The sequence below is a fragment of the Lichenostomus cassidix genome, chromosome 12 (genome assembly GCF_008360975.1).
Source record: "Lichenostomus cassidix isolate B80296 chromosome 12, HeHo_3.0, whole genome shotgun sequence".
Taxonomy (NCBI): domain Eukaryota; kingdom Metazoa; phylum Chordata; class Aves; order Passeriformes; family Meliphagidae; genus Lichenostomus; species Lichenostomus cassidix.
In genome coordinates, this window is record NC_139493.1 from 7,366,541 (window position 1) to 7,387,491 (window position 20,951).

Consider the following 20,951-nt stretch of genomic DNA (forward strand, 5'->3'; position numbering starts at 1 on the left):
TTTTTTCCAAATTTAAATGCTTCTAGTCGGTAGCAAGAAACATCTCCTCTGGGACACATATTTGGCTGAAAAAAAGGTGTCCTCAGCACAGTTAACAGCATCAGCATGGGCATCTAATCTCTATATCATGCTAAATATTTTCTTCTTTGAAGTGATAAAAATCCAACTGCCAAGCATTGCTTGATCTGACCCAATGCCTGGGGAAAGCTAATCAGAAGGAAGCCTTATAGGTTCCCCCTGCTTAAATCCACCCACCCAAATAAGCACAAGTTAGAATTTTTATGAGGTAAAAGAGACTCTGCTGTCACAGCCCAGTGTTAATTGGCACAAAGGTTTGAGAATACCTTCGTTTTACTGAACTGCTTTGATTTCAAGACTTCTGAGCTGAATTTTCCTGCTTCTTCATAATCCTGTCTTAACTATCACTGAGTTTGAAGTGAGAAAGGAGCTTAGACAGATCTATATCGGTGTTCATTCACGCCAGACTGTTGCATTTTCATCTGAAACACGGTTTGGAAAAAATTCCAATTGAGGGCAGGAGTAGCAGGGGGAGCACAGGGAATGCTAATCCCCTGCTCAGCTCCCCTGGAAGCAACAGGTGATAATTAGTCATTGGCCACCATGAAAACAGACTTATTGCTTCTCTGCCTGGAAAAAAGAAGAAAGAAAAACCCATAAAAGTAATTGTCACCATTTTCCCCTCCATCTCTGCTGGGGGAAGGAGGCACATTCAAAACTCAGCAGAGAGAGAAACCACAGATGGTCAAAGAAGATGCAGTTTGGGTTTATCTCCATCCCCCAGTGTTACTCCACATCAGTTCAAAAGCCTGGATGTCCTCTGTTTTCACCAGGTGAAAACATGATCATCAAGACAGTAGAATGAGAGCCACCTCTACTGAAAAACAAAGCCCAGGATGTAGAAACACAGCAATCCCCAAATTCAAACTGCACTACAGCATGGACAGGAGGAAACATTGCTGAGAACCAACAGATGATTTGCAGATTACCTGGAAACTGTCAGAGATGGATAAAGCAGCACATTTCACAGGTAGCACTCAGTTTCAAGAGTTATCTTGTTTTTCTCTTCCACACTTTCAGTCGCATACAGACATTTTATGTTATAAAATTCCCTCTGCAATTAAAACCAAGTTAATGACACTTCACCTGATCCTCACACCTATGACTAATCAATGCAAGACTGAAACCATCTCCAGGACTAAGAATAGAATTTCTAATTTTCATAAAATTACTTCCAGTGGGATTTCAATAGTATTTTTTTAAACTTGAAGTATCTGATGAAAGGATTTTAGGGTTTCACACTTCATACCATTTACCATCTAGCTTTCAGTTAGTTCCACTTTTTATTTATGTGCTGAAAGGGATAGATTTTCTTCCTCCTTCTTTTATAGAACTGCCTTTACTGATAAAAATGTGAGATTCCCCACTCTGCTAGCCTTGCTTATCAAATTAGAGCCAAATGTAATAAAATGGCTGTTTGAGAAAGATTTTAACAAGGTATCCAAACACAGTCATTTTCAGAATCTTATATTCCACTAGTACCTTTCTCCCAATATTTTCTCAAAAACTTATTTAAGCCATAAAGCCTTGCAAAGATCACCCACATTTTACAACACACAGTACACAGACTTGAATCTTATTTTACGTTTTTCTTTGTAAGTATTCATGCAGCTTGCAGTGTCTAGTAAATATTATGTCTTGTCACAGATAACCAGCCACTCAACTAATTGGAGATTTCTATTAAGATTTCTCCCAGATTCCCCCTTCCAGTAGCATCTTTTCATCCTAATTCATCTCCCTGAAAATGAAGTCCATTTTCTCTGTATTATCAATTTCTGTAGGAGATACTGGTATCATTTTGAATTGAACAAGCAAAAAAAAGCTTTAAGCCTGCAGAATTTATTTATACTGCAGGGTCTTGAAAGTGCCTTCTAAAGCCATTAAAGACAAAACTCTCAATCTGTTTTAATGCTGTGGAATACATATTCCTCTTTTCCATCAGTTGGCTTTGCTTTAAGATACATATTCACTAAAAAAACCCCCATAGTCAGGACTGAATATTGGGAGAGAAATGGACTATCAAAGGAGGAACTTAATTTAAATTCAATGATAATGCATTTCCTATATATATATTTATATAATAGGTATTTAGTTCTTGATCAGAGCATTAAAGACAGAAAACCTCATTTCCCATTCACAGAGGTTTGTTCATGAGTCACCTGTAGCACAAGAAATGAGATAAGGTGAGCACACAACTCACCAAATGTGCTTCCCCTGGCTCTCTACCCAGTGATTCCATCCACTGCAGCACTGCCACATTATACCTCTGTCAGTTCTATCAACACTAATTAATCTAACAGCAACCTTCTCCTGAATCCATCCACTATTTTAATGGTAACCATCATCTCATGAATCAAAATCCTTGTCTGATTGTCCTGGAGGTCTGCACGTAATAAAATCCCACTTAGAGGAGTTGCCTGCTGGAGGTGCTTTTTCCTTTATCTGTGCTTTCTGTAAGAGGATATGGACCCAGTTTCTGACAGTTCAATCTCTGTGCTGTGTAAGTCTACAGCCTTAACAGTTTCACACGAACCACGTGGAGTTTCAACTCAGGGCTTTGGGTTTTTGCCACCTCCACGTAGAGCAGGCAGTGAAATACTCCTAGAGCACATCTTGACACGGTCCTGCAGCCCAGCCTACCGTAAAGCAATCTCTATCAGCACACCGTGGCAGATTGCACAGGTTTAAATCACACCAGGAAGCAGTCAGGACAGGTGGCTGCAAAAATACAGGCTTCCAGGGAGCCAAAACCTGACTTTTTGGAACTGGTTTATTTTAAGAAGCAAGCTTTTCCTGTCAGCCCCAGGGCACACAGCTTGCTAGAGAAACACCTCTCAGAGGCACTGGCTGGCACGACATGGTCAGATTGTTTCCAGCACTTTGGGTTTAAAACCATACAGCAATGGCATTTATATTTTGATTGATTAAAAATAATTTCCCTTTCATTTAGGGAGACAGCGTGTATGCATCAGGATAATGTGATCTAGAGTCTAAAAAAGCCAGCGATAGATCCTTTTGTGAAAGCGAGTCCTGTGGAGACAGGAGACAATTATTCAGAAAGTGTTTGTGGCAGAGACTGAACAGTGTGACTGGGTGGAGATCTCTGTCTTGCTGTGGATGTTCAAGAAAGAAAGATGCGTGAAGACAAGAAAATTGAAGATTGACAAAAGCAGATAAGGACACCAAAGTCTATCCCCTCCAGCTTCAGCTGGACTGACCTGGGCTGAAGAGAAGCATAAAGCAGAACTGCCCCAAGTTGGGAAACAGAAGTGATTCCCCAAAACACTGTTTTTCTTCTTCTAGATTTGGCAAAATCTGCTTCTTTTACCAAGTGCAGGAGCCTGAATGGCTGCTCCCTGCTCCACACCATCCCTGCTCCCCCAGCCTGGGTAAGTTCTGCCAGCAGAAAATTATCATAGGATTTGTTCAGGCAAACACTCCCCCAGCAAGAGGTCACAGAAGTCACAATCCCACAGAAATAATCGAGGCTGTGTCCCTACATGGCCATTGGCATGAGGGGGTGTATTTGCTTTCCCCAGACAAGCCAGAGGATGTTGATAAGGGTACAAGGCTTTTCCAGGGACAATAGAAGATTGTTATTTTTATTTTTTAGAGGCCTGAACTATACAAAACCTCAAGAGTGATTTAACAGCAGGTCTCTAAGAGCCAAGCAGTGCCCCAAGAATATTTTTAGATAAAGGTATTAAAGTTCAGTGATTTGCAAAATATGGATAGATTATTTAACCTCCACTTCTACAGCAGAGGTACAAAGTATTTTTGAGCGTAAAACTGAAAACATATTAAACCAACAAACACACTCCAAAGACATTGAAACATCTTATTAAAAAGCTAAGAGAGCTGTGAAAGCAAAAGCATCCTGCCTTGCCTGCAGAACCACCCCAACTCTCACACTTGCACAGACCCAACACTCAGGCAGGTAGCAAGAATAACCTGCTACAGAGAGCTGGAGCCTTCCAGTCAGAAAAGAACCCACCTGCTGCCCTGGGTGTCCCAGACAGGTGTGCTGCCACAGCCAGAGCAGGCTGGGGCTGGAAAGGGATGAGGCACATCTACAAACCCTGCTTGGGATCCTGGTCTCTGCTTCTTCAGCCTCCTGGATGGCTCAGGACAGATAATGGCTTTCTTTTCTCCCTTACAGTGGTGGAGGAAGAAAAAACCTCTGGCCTTACAAATAAGGACATATTGGACATTATCTCAATGAAGACAATGGCAAACATAACAAGCCACTGTCAGCTCAGTGTGATTTTCATGGCTCAGACACTACTTCAAAATGCAATGGTAAGAAACAAGGGCTTTTTTCTAGTGAAAAAGCAGACTGGAAACAGAAGTAATGGATGCACTAAAGATCTTTAAAACAGCATTATTGCTGTGTTCTGGGTTAATCAGGCCCATACGGTTTGGTACAAAATTAATCATCTACGACTGAAGTAATAAAGTCTCACTTGGAGGCCACATCTCTGCTTGGCATGGGCCCAGGAATGCACACTATGTCAGACTGCTGAAAAACCACGGGGAAGGAACAGAAATAGTCATCTTCCCTACCCAAGTGCCTCAGGCATTCTCTCCATCACACCAAACAAGGAGGTTGAACATCTCCCATCAAAACTTTGCTGGATTCACTGCAGGTACAAGACAGTCCCTGTGCTCTTTCAGTCATGTGGCAACCAAGAGTTTCATTACAGGAATATATACACCATTGGTAATAATATATCAAATTTTTACCATGATTAGCTTTACTTGCTCTGAATTCTTGTTCCCCAAAGACACATTAGATACTAAAACACGACTGGTCTAAAATAAATGGTTAACTCTTAATGATTGGATAATTTTCTCATTGACAGTGAAACAGATGCAAACTACATAAAGTTAAACAGTAATGACTCTTCTGTAAAACTTCTAGTGGATGAATATAGATGCTGTTAATTGCTATTAATTCCAGCTTTGTTTTAATTTGAGGTATGGGCAGCTGTAGTACTTTTCACCAAAAATGCATGAAACTCAAGACATGCTCTGTTTCCTGTTAATGCCATCTCTGGCAGAGCTGGGGGCACACGGACTGGAGGCATCTGTCACACACTGCACAGGGCACTGTGTGCTCCTCCCCTCAGCAGCCAGGGCACAGGGCTGGGCTGCCGAGGGAGGAAAAACAGGTTTTGGTCCCACTGTGCCTCTTATCCCCTTTCAGCTCCACTGAGGATGCTGGAACACCTTTGTTTTGCCTGATGGCAAAATCCATCGGGGAAAACAAAGGGAATGCCAGGAGGACAAGGTTATCAGATTTTCATACTGGTAACAAAACATTTGGAAGCAGAGGGGAGAGTGTTCATGCCTTTTTCCTTTCTTCTTCTCATCACGAGCAGGACTAGACATAGGCTAGTCCCAGCTCTACACAGTAATTTAAAATCAATATAATCACAGTGAACTTTGTCACCTCTGCTTCAGCTGAGTAGGTTTTTCATTTGGGTCCCTTGCCATTTTTCTCCCTCAAAATAAGTTCTTCAGTTTTTGGTCTGCCTTGAAATGAAATAAAGCCATCCTTGGCCTCCACACAGCACGTGAGCAGTCTCTCAAGACATGCAAGACACAGAGCAAACTTCCATCATCTGCACATCGTTACATTCAAACACAACGATTTCTATTAAATATTTAGGACTCAAATATTTATATCCAGTCAATTACACTGAGCATTACTTTTTCTCCAGGGAATTCTTGCTCTCCCTCAGCACAGAAGAGAGGACCAAAGTGCATTTCCTGAACTTACTAATAACACAGCAACACCTAAGGCTATTAAGAAATCCTTCCCACTAGATGCAAAGACCTTGGAAGCAAAACTACATGCCTAGTATAGAAGAAAACAGAATTATCTTTCTGGGAGCCAATATAAACAAATGCTGATCTCTGCCCCAAGAAGCTTAAAGTGTTGGCTCCAAGAGAGTAAAATGTGTGTGTGAGGGGGAAAAGGTCAATGATGTTGGAGACCTTTTCCACAGCTGTACCTCCACTCTGGAACACAGGCAACTGGCAAGGCTGCCAGGCTGCAGAGTAATGCCCCAGGAATGGAGCAGTCATTAGCACCACCAGTTCCCACCAGCAGACCAGTGCTGTAGGTCCTAGTGGGAGGATTTACAGTTTGCATTTTGTACCGAAGAAACCACCAGCTAGACTTTGCTAATCGTGTTATCATGCTCAGTAATTCATACAGCTCTCCCACAGCAAAACCTTTTTATTACAGAATTTCAAAAACCAATACTTGAATTTTAAACTTTAATATGAACTTACATTTTAAAACATTAAATTATCCAGCGAAGCGGACGTGAATGTGAAAAAAGGCCATTTCCTCCATCATTTCATTAAATTTGAAAGTACTTATTTATTTTAATAAGTTGAGATGTCCATATGCCAGGAAATTAACATCAAAGAATGTTAAATATGCCCAGTATCACTTAAAAGCCTATGGAGCATTATGCATTTTCAGAAATAGCATAACTCAGCAAAACTACTTTCCCAGCAGTTACTTTTTATTACGGTTTCCAACAGTTCTTTGGGGGAAAAAAGCTGAAAATGTTTACCATACTCTGCACTCCTGTTCATACTGAAATAGTAAGGTGCAATGCTGAATGATGTGTTCAGGTGCCACACCACACCACCTTCCCTCATTTAGGGCCTTCTGCTAATGCCAAACAGATGGTTGCCTACAACTCTCTCTTCCAAGGGCTCCTATGCAGACCTCCTTCACTGGTATGACCAGGAGTGTGGATGGCCTCAAATTGGAAAGGCTGGACTTGGACTGTTTCCTCTGAACAGTTATACTTCACTTAGCACAACAGGATAGAATTATGACTAATATTTTGATCACTTGAACCACCCAGACACTTTTCAGCCGTCAGAACCCATGTGCCGAACTCACAGGGGTTTCCCTGCAGAAGCAGAACTTCACTGGCACATGTTCTGAAAAGCTCCTTGTGAGCACTTGCCATTTTGAACAGGGGCCCATCATGGATTAGCCTAATTTCCTAAGGAAATAGGCTTATGTATCTGAGCCTTCTACTGCATCTGGGCCACCAATTCCCCTTCCCTCCCACCACAACTTTCAAACTTGCTGGGTAACTCTGACCCAATCTGAGAGAAAGGGGTGAACTTACATCCCAGCCACTGGTTTAGTGATGCACAAGCATCAGCACAGGGAGCAGTGGCACAGAGCACAACTGGGGGCCAGGAAATAAGCTAGAGCTTCTTAGGCACTGGAGACTTTTCACAGGAATATGAAGCACTTAGCTGTTCATAGAGCTGCACGGCTCTGGTGTTTTAGCAGCAGAGAAAAGGAAGCTCTTAGTAGCTTCTCCAGCTCAGTCTTCACCTCATTACACTCTGCTTCAGCCACTGATGCATTTAACACTGAACCACCTCTCAGATGACTTGCACAAATGTAAGGTAGAGGTAACTTTTCTATGTTTGCACTGAGAGCAATTAAGTCCAGCAGGCATCTGGGGAGCCCTTGTGCAACACAAGCAGTAATTGATCTACATACACTGAGCCCTTCTTTACAAAAGTCACATCCAATTCTCAGCCAACTTACCTTCACAGAGCAAATCCCCTTCCTCAGAGATCAGCATATGCTAATAGTCTATCATGCAGATAAGTGTCTCAGTTTCACGTCTCCAGCAACAGAAATATAAATTAAAAACACGATCTGAAGTGCCACAGAAGCTTCCAAGCTGGAATATATCTGAAAAGTTCACGTCACCTCTGGTTAGGAGCAGACTAGCATCTGGCATGGAAAATGGCTTTTCATAGCCCAAGGGGCCAGAAGGCTCCAGCAGCAGCCTGAGCTCAGCAGCCTGAGACACACCACCACACCTCAGGAGCAAAAGACAGCATGTAAAACTGAACAAGAAGTGATCTAAACTCCCCATGACTTCACTGCTGTGCTACCTCAGGGTAAATCTTATTTCTGTACTTGGGAAAATACATTCACACAAACACAAAGCAAACCCCGTAACATTCAATTCTTTATTCTGAGCTTGTCCATTTAAGTGTTTTGTTCATTCAGGAGCTCGACACAGGGAATGGACCCCAGTGCTCAAGGACCAGATGATGTGAAATACAGCAGAGGGGCCATGTGAGGTCCCAACCCAGCATGGTGCAAAAGCAAATGATCAACATTTAAGGGACCTTTGTCACCTCAGCTCTAGCTGTGAGTGCATTATGGGGAGTTGGGACAGAGACAGGAAACATTTGTTTCACTATTCCACATAAGGAAAGCAACAGGAACTGCAGTCACACGCCAATACTCATCCCCTTCAGGCATTCAACTGCAGGGACTTTTCCTCTTTTGTTCTTTTCTGAGGAAATTTATACACCAAGACAGCTGAGAAAACCTTGCAAGAGTCAGAAATCAAGAACCCCACGTGGAACAGCTCCTCCTGAGCTTTCTGGCAGCTGCACAACTTAGCTCTTGGCCTGAATGCTTTAATTTACATCAAGGTAAGAAAAGCAGCATGGGCCAGCCTCAGAGCTCCCCTTCAGCCCCACTGGGGTGATGTAAGACACAACACCCAGCCCCTCTGTGCCCTCCTGGTCCTTCCAGCTGTGAGCACAGCAGGAGCTCACCTCACAGCAGCTGTGCTGAGGAGAGATCTGCAGCTGAGCATGTGCCTGCAAGGCTGGAATGCTACAGCAGCATGGAGCAAACATGCATGCAATGAGACTGCATTCCAACAGGAACAATGGGCAGAGGGTGCACTTCAGCCAGGTCCACAGCAGGCTGGCTTAGGTTAACCTCAGCAAGCACTGTTTGGAAGGAAGCAGGCAGGATGGGGATGGAGGAAGATAGAAGGCCTAATATTCATGGCAGCAAAGACTCCTTAGGTGGAAGAGTTGCTTGCTGGTCAAGTCTTAAGTATTTTTAAAGGTGTTATTTGTTTTAAAGGTATCTCACCCTACTGAGGGTTCAACCAGCAATACCCACCAGCCCTTCATATGGCAGCTCAAATTCCCATCTCCATACTTCTCCTACAGGGACAAAGGGCTCCTGATTCTTCACAAATGAAATTGCTCATCTCACTAATTATCCTGAAAACATTACCAACCCACAGTCCCACTCACCTCACAACTGGGCAGTGTAAAGATGGGAGTGGGTGGAAACACACACAGGAAATATTCATTCAGCGTTCAGTTGAATTAAACCCACTTGCTTTCCCAGCTTTACAAAAACAGAAGCTTGATACTCGGGTTCTCAGTAAGGCTTGACATTATTTTTACACTGCAGAGCAACACACCTCTTCAATAAATCATTCCAGTGCCAATAGCCTCCCTCAGATAGAAAGGCTACAGAGATGACCCTTAAGAGTTCAGAGGAGAGTTGAAAACATTTCCAGAAAATCACTGAAGTGCTGTTTAAAGATGTAATTTATATGCACAGCTCTGCACTCCATTGCAGGATTTCATATTTATTTTATTTGACAAGTTAAAAGTGTCCAACTCGCCATCCAACTCTTTGGGCACATGAAGCCTTTAACAAAAATCTCTTTAACTTAAAGCACGTGTGTTGAATAGAAAAAAAAAAATGTGTTCTTCAAACCCACTGGAAAAAACTGAAAGCATCAAACAGACCAAGAGCTTCAACAAAGCCCCAGCACAGGGAGAAACTGAGTTTGCTGCAGAAGGAAGAATTAAGCTCCATAGCCTGATCACCTCCAGAGGACCTTCTGTTAGCTCAGGAGTTTCACAACACCTCTGCTACCAACATGGGCTCCCCCAAAGGAGACAGTCTCCAAGGCAACCAAGGTCTCTTCAATTAGCATCTGATAAGTTGGGATGTGTGGCCTCAGAGGCAGAGCACAGCACTGGGGACTGGATTTCCCAGTCTGCTGTACCTGGCATGGGATGTACCCAAGAGTTGCTTACCCTGCCCTGTCCCTCAGGATCCACCACAAACACATCCACCCCAGACACTGTGAGAATCACAACTCCTCCAGCTGCTAAGAACTCATTCTGAAGGACCAAAGGCTCTGCAGGAGACTCTTTGATTCTTCCTTTCTCCAGCAGACACGAGATGTCTGACACAGAACAAACCCAGGGCACCTCCATCCCATGGCAGCTCTGCCCAGGCTGGGGGGATGCCCAGCCCTGCCCCACTCACTGCCCCCCCAGAGTGGCAGATGTGCTCCTTGTGCAGGCAGGGGCTGCTTTCAAAGCTCATGATGATTAAAAACTGTAAACCTGCAATGCCACGTTCTGGCAAGATGGAGACACTTTTTGGGAAAGGGGAGAGATGGGGCAATTTCTGGGGCAGAGATACTGAAAAACAGATTATCTTCTGAACAGTGACTGCAAAGACATGAAGAAACCATCTAACATCACAAAAATAATGGAAATAATTCTACTGCATCAACTGCAGTACTGCCCTGGCTCAGCCATTTCATACAAAGACTCTGCTTATATCCTGCAACTAGAATTCTGATTCATTCCTTGATTATTTCATGCTTGGACTATTGCAATAATGTTTGTGCCAAGCTACTTTTTTTTTTTTTATTCACACACTACAAGACTATTCAGAGCTTTCCTGCTGCTTTGTTTCTCACTGAAGTATCCTTACTGTTCACATACCTTTTTCCTCACTGTTATTCTCCTATATGTATTCAGTTACATATGAAATCAAGATTGGAACTTCAATGTATCACTGCAATCATTCAAGAACCTCGAAAAGCAACAGCAGCCTTCAACCTTCTGAGTATTCTCCAGTCCATTTGCTGAGCTTGTATCACAGCTGCTACCCAAATATTCCATCTTTCTTTTGCATGCTTAAAATATAGGCATTTTCATGGTTTTATGTCTTAAGAACTTCCGATATTTTATCCTGTTACTTATTTCAATGCCTAGAGATCAACTAAATTGACAACTTTTTGCTGCACTTCAGCACATTCTCAGCCTTTTGAAACAGTGCACTGGTTGTTGTAATTCCAGAGGTTTTCCACAAATGTCCCAGTGTTCACACTGAAAGAAAATGCAACAAAAAGCACAGTACATTTAAAGAAGTGAGAGGTCTCCCCTCCCCAGCTAAAGCAGCTCTTTGTGCTCCCTCATGTGAGGGGAGATTGCCACAGCTGTGACTGCAGCAGTGCAGAGTAAAAATACTTTTGATGGACTATTGGAACAACTGTATCTGAAGCTCTGAAGATTTCATCAAGCATCTGTTGCAGTTATTTTATACTTTTGTGCTGTGCTAGGGACAAAAATTCATTAAAGAGTCAAAGTTGAGGGGACTGGTTCCTTGCACATCTTATATTTCAGCCTCTCAAAGCTGTTCACCTGTCAGTGGCATATCTGCTCAAAAACAGTAAAGAAAAAACTCAGATCATTCAAAAATCAGAGATTTGCTTTAACGTACTTAAGCATGAAAACCAATCAAATTCCAGTGAGAATCTTGCCAAAAAAAAAAAAAAAAAAGGGGATTTCACTATATCTGCATCCAACTTTTAAAAATCCAGTCAAGCATTTCATTATAGACTGGATACCAGGATTGACTATGGCAGTACTTGGAATAAACTGTTAGTGTGGCAGACAAGAAAAGGTGGCAAGAAGAGAGAGTAAACAGTATTAATGGTATTCAATAACGAAATCGTGTCTGTGTCTAAGTAGAAACTAAATTACTATCTGAGGTTTCCTTAGCAGATTATTTAGAAACTTGCCAATAGACAAACAAAGTAAATGACAAGACTCTCAATCAGAGCTGTGTTCCCCAGCAATATGGCTTAGTAAAAATGATACAGACTACTTGGGCTGCTTCTGGCAAGGCTGGCTCTCCTCAGGGAACTGCTAATGGTAAATACTCAAAACAAGTGTGATTGTGAATTCCTTATTCATGCTAGCTTATGGGTAGGAAGATATAGCCTGTTCTCTAGGACAGGAATGTGAAAACTCATTTTTTCACTCTCAGAACAAAAACAAAAGATAATATTTTGTACTGCTTCCTTCACAGGGGCAGAATAGCTAAAATAAAAAGCATTCTCCTTGACATCCTCCAAGTACATCACATTTAGCTGCAGATCCTGCAGACACAGATGTGTCTCGTGCACATCTGTACAGTGTCTTGCTCTTGGACATGAAGACTCATGACCCAGTACCATCAGAATACAAACAATCAAAATATACAGATGGTAATTCCTGTTTACTTGAGAAAACACACAGCAGTTGCTTTAGCTGTGCACATTAAAAATCAGGGTTCATGCTCAGACAGTAGCAGCAAACTCTCAAGCTAAGGCTTCCTGTGTTCCCCTTATGAAAGAGTGTAGCATTGATTTCTGGAACAACTGTTCCTCTAATAAGATTGCATATGGAAACGAATGCCTCGCAGCTGGTTCCAGCAGGGTTCACTGAAGACTACCATTCATCTCTGATGAATGCAGATAAAAATATTCAAAGCTCAGTTTACTGATCAGATCAGATATTAATGGGAATGTTTTTCCTACTTGTCTCGGCTTAGCTCCTCTTTAGAAAGTCAGCTCAAAAGAGTGAGAAAGCAAGAGAGCCAGAACCTGCTCATTTTGACCATCCTGCATTTAAGGGAGATGAGTACTTTTACAGGGGAGTGATAACTGAGCACATGGTGTGCCAGAGTTTTGGTCAATATCAAGATTTATTATTCTGAGGGACTGAGAGAGTGAAATACTGACCACGGCAAATAGCCCATTAGTTACCTCTCAGTTCAATAAGTCTTGATGCTTTCCTTACTATGTGCTGATTATTTCCTGTCCAATTCACATTAGCAGCTTATTTAATGAGAACAATCTAAGCAAAGAGAGAAATTCACACATTTACAAAGGATATCAGCAAGTTACATTCCATCACAGTTAACACCATTTGCTGTTCTTTCAGGAAATAACCATTACCCATCATTCCTGTTTTAATGCCAGCAATTGCTTTTGAGAAGAACACTCAATTCTTACACTCACCACCGGTTATATTTTAAATAATAGCATCTTAAAGGACAGCAATAACTGCCTAAGTGTTGTAGCACAAAGCATTCACACCCTGATAGTGTCCACTAGCTTGACAGCACGGCCAAAGTTCCTGTTCTTAATGGACACTTTTCCCCACTCACAGGGTCATCTCGACTCCTGTAAAGCCTATTTTTCTTCTATTAACTTCTCTTAATGTCCACGGCAGTTGCACAGAATCTTGAAGAGAAAGGATTCAACGTTTTAGACAGAAAAAAATACCAGTAAGGACATGCACAAAGAACAGAAGCAACATAAGCAGTGCTAATAATTGCACATAGAATATGAGAGACTAAAGGTACAAAGGGGAAAGAGGTGCCTTGACTGCACCACGAGATTAAAGATAAAAAACAACTGTATGAGTTTTTAACACAGGATTCTCTTTAAAAAGCCATAGTTAGATAAACATCTAAAAAGAACACATCTACATCCTTGGCCAACATCTGCTTTTTTGTTCTCTGAGAAGCCAAAATGGTTTTGATTACTTAAAAGAATATTTCTTGAATGAGTCAGCTCATAACACTGAAGCTGATCAGCAGAACAGTGATGAAGGGAGGAGGGCACACCAGCCCTGCCAGTGCCAGCACCCCAGTTCAACTGGGAAACTCCAGTGACAAAAGCATCACTGCCTACAACATCCTGCCCCACAACAGTGCAGACCCATTCCATACCTGCTGATCACACAAATTAACACTGGGAATAATTAGACATCATGTCTTCTACCTGAAGACTGAAAAGGGAGTTACCTGATTTGGGTCAGCCCCTTGCTACTTCTGGTTCTCCACAATCTCAGGCAATGACTGTCCCTTAATTTTACACACCAGCTTTTCAGAAGAAGAGGTATGAGCAAATAAAGGTTCTCCAGAGCTACCATCACTTAAGGTACAAACACCTGCAGCAGCATCTCACACTGTAAGCTCCTCCTAAAGCCCTGACCCTCGAGCTACTCATTTTTGGGGCTACTGGAAGGCAAATTAGGGTCTGCTCAGATCACCAGCAAAGTGTTCTCAGCACTGACAGACGTAACATTTGGCATCTTCAGATGCCTGAAATATTATGCTCTCAGAATAAGCATACATGACATGAGGGATAGCCAGTGAGAAAGCCCTGGATCCAGTAAATGTTCTAACTGCATACTTCTGTAGGCTTTTGTTTCAAGCATTGTTTTGTGGTTTTTGTTTAGAAAACAGCTTACATATTTACAAAAACATTTCCACACAAATGAAAAGGCACCTGAACTGCTACTGTCTGTCACTGTGATGGGTTCTAGAAAGATATAGAGCTCTGTGGCAATTATAAGGATGTGCTAAAAATAATTTCAAACCTGTCCATTCAGTGGTTAGCCTAACAGAAAAGACAACTTGGAAAAGCAAAGACTGCAGTGAAATACATTTAGGATCCACACCTACTTCTTGTGACTGTGCTCTGCCTATTCCACATTACTGCTGCACTGCAAGTAATGTGGCCAGTCCCAGTTTAGGAAGTGTCTGGCAAACTGTAAGACACAATCATGGAATAAATACTTTGCCAAAACATACATAAATACACATGCGCAGAGAATTCCCTCTAGAAATGTCATTTGAGCTTCCTAAAAATCCTAAAAAGAACATCTAGGAGATCTCAGTCTCTGTTCAGTCTTGCAGTTCCTATTTAAAGACAAGCTAGTCTTCTGTTTTCTGTGTTTGCTCACTTCTGAATTTGGTTTAAAGAGCTGCTAGCACAGACTTAACGAAGTTTCTTCTAAAGGCTGATTGTGTTTCCTGCTGTCTTTCTGACAGAACCCATCCAAAATGGGCCTTCTTCATTTAATTATCCAGTCTTTATTTTTGCAAGTTTTATTTCTGAACTAGAATAAATGTTACAGTCAGAATTGTGTCTGTAGACAACAGGGTTATTTTACAAGGCTTAAAAATCCTATCCTTTCCCACCAGTGAGAGAAGAAGTGTGGTGCAGCTTTGTGCAGGGAACATGGGGTATGAGCACAGGGTGGAGTTCACAGGTTCCTGTCCCATGGACCTCTAGGGATTGGGTTCTTTATACAAATGCTACAGCTCCTGATCAATGACTGAAGTCTCTCCTCTCTAAACTCGTGTGCCTGAGAGGATCAATATGACCAGGCAGCACAGGGTAATGCAATAGATCACTCATGAAACCAGGAAAATTACTGATCTCCAGAGTCTGAACCAGCATTCACCCTCTGCAAGAGCTCAGAGCAGCAGAAGGGTTTCCTACAGGATACTGAGGAATTACTCTGAAAGCACAGTACAGGACAGATATATCCTGTGGAAGATGGATATCTGAGGGCTCTCTGCAACACTGCTGTGCCCTTTTTCCACCCCCAAGCATGAAAACCACAACTGGCTGCCTGCTTTTGGACCTCTCCACCCCCACCTCAGGATTTATTACAGAACTCTTAAGCCCAAAAATACAACAGCTCTGCAAGCAGGCAGGCACAGCCACAAACAGAGAGAAGCCTGTGCTGCTGTAAATCAGTTCTGCTCAATTGCAATCAATACAAAGCCATAGCTCAGCCTAACACACATGGTCAGTGCTGGGCTCAGCAGAGGCTGTCCACTGACTGTCAGGAGCTATCCTGCTCTTGTTTACTCCCGTTGGCAAATTCCCTTAGAAGAAACTCCAGCCTCACCAGCCCTGAGCCCAGCAGAGCCTCCTGCCCTGCCCATGATTGCTGGGGCTGGTCCAGCAGCTGTTGTACAAATAACTGGAGGGGAGCTGGCCTGACCATCTGAGGATAGGGAAGGGAAGCAGCCTACCAGATAATGTCTGTAAAAGAGCTTGGAAACCACTGACACAGGCTAATTGCTTACTGCAGAGTGAAGTTTCCCCTCTCTGTAGGCTCATTTGATGTAAACTTCCCAGTCATGTCCAAAACCCTACCCACAGGACAAACGTTAGTACATCAGCTGCTTAGCCAAGCCCTGCTCAGGGTTCCTGGGAAATATTCTGGGGAATGAGGAAGCAAGGAGAAAGAAACAGAGAACATGATCATCCTCCTCACTGTGCTCAGCTAGAAACAAACATCTGTCTGGCATCTGGGCTCTGCCACCCACCATTTATTCCCACTTTCAACCTAAAGCTCAGCGTTTTCATTACCTCTGGTGCACTCAGCGAGCAAATATGTACAAAAGGCATCAGAAAAGGGAGGCTGAACTGGCTGAAAATCACAAGTGGTCATTTGTCCTACATTACTAAAATGTTTAGATTCATTTTACTTGCCTGACCCCATTTGCAAATGAGACAGCTTGTATTTTGAGATCTAATAGAGATAACTTGCGTATATGGATGGAAAAAAACCTCTACACTTACCTATAATCATTCATGCCCAATGAAATAAATGGTTTGGATAAAAGAGGGGTGTTGGCAGTCAAAAAGTAACATTTGCATATTTATCTGGTATCAGCATTCAGACCTCTTAGAAAGTCATATTTTTCCATCAGCTAAACCTGCACAACAACCCTCTTGGACAAGTAACAAGCGTCAAAAATGTATCTCAGATCTTCCAGAAAAGCATACACAAGGTCAATATAGTGCTTGAAACCTTCATAAAAACTTTTCTGATATTGGGTATCTTCCACAGAGGCAACATAGCTATTAACACCATTTCAAGCTGAACCAGTTTTTAACAATTTCAACTACTGACACAGAATTTTCTGGAACACAACAACCAGCAAATCAAAGTCATCATTCTGAAATGTATTTTTATTTGTGCTATTTCAAAACTGTGCAGACACATGAGGTCTGCCATAAGACTTTACAAAAGCAGTGGGACAAACAATAAAACACCCTCCCAGTATCCTACCTTTTCAGCACCACACATCCTGGCTTGATGCACTGACAAGTCCCATTGCTGTCATTATACACTACCACCAAAAATACATGCACAGAAACAAATAATTGTAAAACTTCTGGGTTGTTAGTTTTTTAATCTGGATATACATATATAGGGATGCTTAAAACCCTTCTAGAAGGCCCAAAATAGTAGGCAAATAGTGAGCTTGGGAATGTACTGATTGGACCAGAAGAACAAAGAGAAGTTTGGGAGTATGCCTGACCAAGGGTAGGTCAAGAAAGTAAAATAAGACTGAAAGAGTGGAATGAGAAGGCAAATCCTGCAGGTAAATGGCAGAAATGCAGGAAAGGAGGCAATGTGCACAGGGGGAGTTTGCAAGGAAGGTAGAAGAAGAAAATACCCAATAAAATTAATTTAAACCGAGCACAGTAGTAATAAAAGCAAGTAAGCAGTTTGATTATGGAGCCATTTTGTGTTCCAGTGCTCTGAAGGAGACAAGTCACTCACCCGAGTATGCCCAGTAAGGATCCCCTGAAGCTTTTCTCCTGCGGATCTGCACAGAACTGCCATGCCTGTTCTCATGCAGAGAGCCAACATAACCTTCAGTCAGAGCTGCAGAGAGAAGAAACACCAATTGTTAACAAAGTGCTATTGGCTCCCTGGAGTTTACACAGCACAGCTTAAATCTTTGCTGAGCGGGGACTACAAATTAGGTATTGCTTAAAAAACATTTAACAAGCATGTTCCTGGAACCTTCCCCCATCCAAAGGAGAAGGCAGGGCTTGCTGTGCCATTTTGCTGGTCTGGATGCTTGTGCAACTCCAGTAATTTCCATAAGGAAATTCTGATGTACGCAAACAAGCAATATTTAGCCTTGATGTATGACCAAACTCTCTCTGTTCAGTCACAGAAGATAAGTTTACTTTGCCAGTGACTCCCAAACTATGTCAGGCAATGGAGAAATCTCTGTAAAACTCCACACGCTAGAAGGTACTACATTCAACAAAGCCAGAAAAAAAATCCACATCCTACATGCCATCCCAGGATTTTTCTTTTATACCTCCAATAATTTTTATTTTTTCTTTTGTAAAGGAATGAATTGCTTCCATGAGGATGTGGGGTATTTGGGCTTTTTATGTGAAAATTTTGCTTATTGTTTCTATTCATCTGACTAAATCAAACTGGAGGTGTGTAAATGCACAAATGTCAGTAGAAAGTCTATAATCAATTCAACTACATTCCTCAGCTCACTGAAAACTTTTGTGCTATAATAAATGCACACAAACAAAAACCACCTTAGAACCACAGACATGGAATGCAAGGAACAAGAACACACCAAATGGCTTTATGGAAATTTAAGTCCAACTTCTCCCAAACCACTTATTTGATCAGTAAGAAACTAGCTGAATAATTCAAATTAGAACTTCAGAAAACCATGTAAAGCACTGCTTTATGCCATGTGCAGTCACCAAGCACTGCAGTCCCTGCTATTCCCAGACCCATTACAGCTGGGCTGGAACGAATCCTAAACAGGACTTTATTGAACATCATGCACCAGTAACTCAGAATTTGCCTTTCCTTCCCTTTGGAAAAGCTTCTGGGAGGCACCACCCTTGCACCACAGTAGCAGAGCTGTGCCTGAGGTTATCCCTGAGTGCCACACAGCTCTGTGGATAACCATCCCTCTGCAATGAGGATTTCTGCAGATTTTGGAATCCTGAAGCAGTAGGAAAAGTCGTGCAATTTCAGGAAAGGCAGTACAGGTTTGGCCCTGCCAAATTTTCTCTTGTGTGAGCAAAGGTACTAATTGTGCTGTTTGAATGAGTTTTCCAGACTCCTTGGCAACTTTCTAAATGTTAATTCACTTCAGGCTGCGAACTAGAAACACTGGAATACATCATGCTACCAGGACTTGCAGGCAACATGACCTCACACAACTTGTTTTCTTCTTTAAAAATACTAAATTAAACATCTTAGTAATTTTTTTTTCTTTTTATTTACTTTTGTATGTCTACATGGTTGGGAGGCAACAGGCACTCATTTCAACAGGAAAGAACAGGTGTGGGATGTGGAGACCCAAACATTCTTGGCAAAAAAACCCAAAACTGAACAAAGATAAGAGACCATGAAAATCCCAAGGAAGAGAACAATGAAATAGCCTCAGCAGATGGCTGGAAAGGCTATCACAAAAAAATGGCACAACCACTCATTTAAAAATCACATTTGCTGAGAAATACACCTAAAGCCTCTCCTTGCTACAAAATGAAAGACAGCAGCTTTCTCCTGAGCATCCTCTACAGAGAAGGCAAGCAATTGTGGGATTTTTGTTGCTGAGAAAGTTTGAACCCTTCAGGCAGGAGGAAGATTGGACACTGCCTCCTCCAAAGAACAAGGTGCTCCTGCAGGTATCTGCTCCTGTGTGCCTCTCCATCCAGAGAAAGTCAAAATAATCCAAATTTTTGGAAGGTGCAGGGGCTCCGAGCCAGTGCAAAGCATCTCAGGTTGCAAACACCTTTGTACTTCTAGCTAGAACCATCAAAAAGCCTCATGGTAACCATGGTATGGCCATGAATCATACCACTGATTTTCAGTGTCCTCTGTGAAGAAAATTAAATTATGCAAATCCAAGCCTTTATGAATGCCTAACTTTAATGTGAAATTGAACATTTGCTTCAGTCAGCATCTTATTTATGCAATTATAAACCCGACATTCTTATGAAAATATGCAGTTTTAGTTTTCTGCATAGATACTTAATAGATTTGAGCACTTATCTATATTTATAAAAGGTGAAGGGACATGCTGTACACAAATTTATTTCCAGCATAAAGGATGTTACAAACCAGGAGGGAGCTCAAGTACTTTGCAAGAGAACTATGGGAAGGGACTCGCTAGTTGCTATATAGCTTCTGTAAGACTGAAAAAGAAACAAGTTGGAACATCCTGCTCTAAATAAAATCCTGCATCACTGCTAGATAGCCCAGCATTAATGTCAATAATCCCCTTACAAACATGCAGTAATTCAGCAGTCATCAGCAATTTAGAGAAGATATACATTTATTGGATAGCTGCAGAAACTCTGGGGAAAGGATGATGGGGAAGATCTCTGGCCATGTTGTGAACTGGAAAGGGAATGGTCTGGCTCCTGCAAAAAGCATGATACAACCCCACCTTCCTCCCTCAGCCTGTTCACAGTACAGCCAGGCATTTCTTCAGGAGGCCACAAAAACACTCCAAGAAAACACTGTGGGAACAAACAGCTATTGTTGGCAATATCTCACACTGGCAGAGTCATCAGAAAACCAGACTCAATCTCATGGTGCTTTTGTTCTTTGGTGTTAACTGGGGTCAGAGGACTCTCTCATCCTCAAGAGGTGCAAGGCACAGAGCAGAGCATGCAGTGGCTTTCCAAATAAAAGTCTGGAAGAGCCAAAGCACTCAAATCAAGTTATTTCAAAAAAGGAAGTGCTTCATACATCAAAACTCTCTTGCATTTCAGGTAGAATCACTACTTTTTCCAGATTTTGGTGAGGGGAAATGGGGATGTACCAAAACACCACCAATGAAAAATTAAGTTTTGGAGAAAATATTTAAGTTATGTTAGCACCAATCACTACAGGATTCCAAAAGTCTGTTTTCAGCTGTGAGACAGCTAACGGCTCCAGAGCAGGGAGCAGCCAAGTGGTTTCCTGCAGAGCTGGATGCTGGAGAAAAGCCAGCAATTAGACAGGCAGGTCCCACAGGCAGCAAATGGGGGAGGCTCCTCTCTTCTGGGAACCCTGCAAAACTGGGGGAAGTGGAAATGGGGACAATAGGAGGGGCAGGAACATGGTCCAGGAAGGCTCAGCAAGGAGCAGCCAAATCAGAGGGGTGGAATAGAGACACACAGAGCAGGAGGGAGAGAGGATGAGAAGACACAGCAGAAGCCCTTGCCCTGCAAAGCTTCCTGTGATCCATCATGCCAGTGCTGATGGCAGAGGAGAAATGAACACCATAATACCCAGTCTGAGGCTTGCAGATGCACAATTAAAAGGGAAAGGGAGCG

The 20,951-nt window shown here is 42.3% G+C and overlaps 1 protein-coding gene across 2 annotated transcripts in view; it reads right to left on the reverse strand.

Annotated features, from left to right (window-relative positions):
- PTPRG (protein tyrosine phosphatase receptor type G) overlaps positions 1–20,951 on the reverse strand; it is a 389,130-nt gene that overhangs the window by 286,465 nt on the left and 81,714 nt on the right. For both annotated transcript variants that reach the window (XM_085072418.1, XM_085072419.1), the window contains exon 2: positions 17,416–17,520. In XM_085072418.1, coding sequence (XP_084928544.1) covers positions 17,416–17,520 — 105 coding nt within the window. The remainder of the gene's footprint in view (positions 1–17,415; positions 17,521–20,951) is intronic.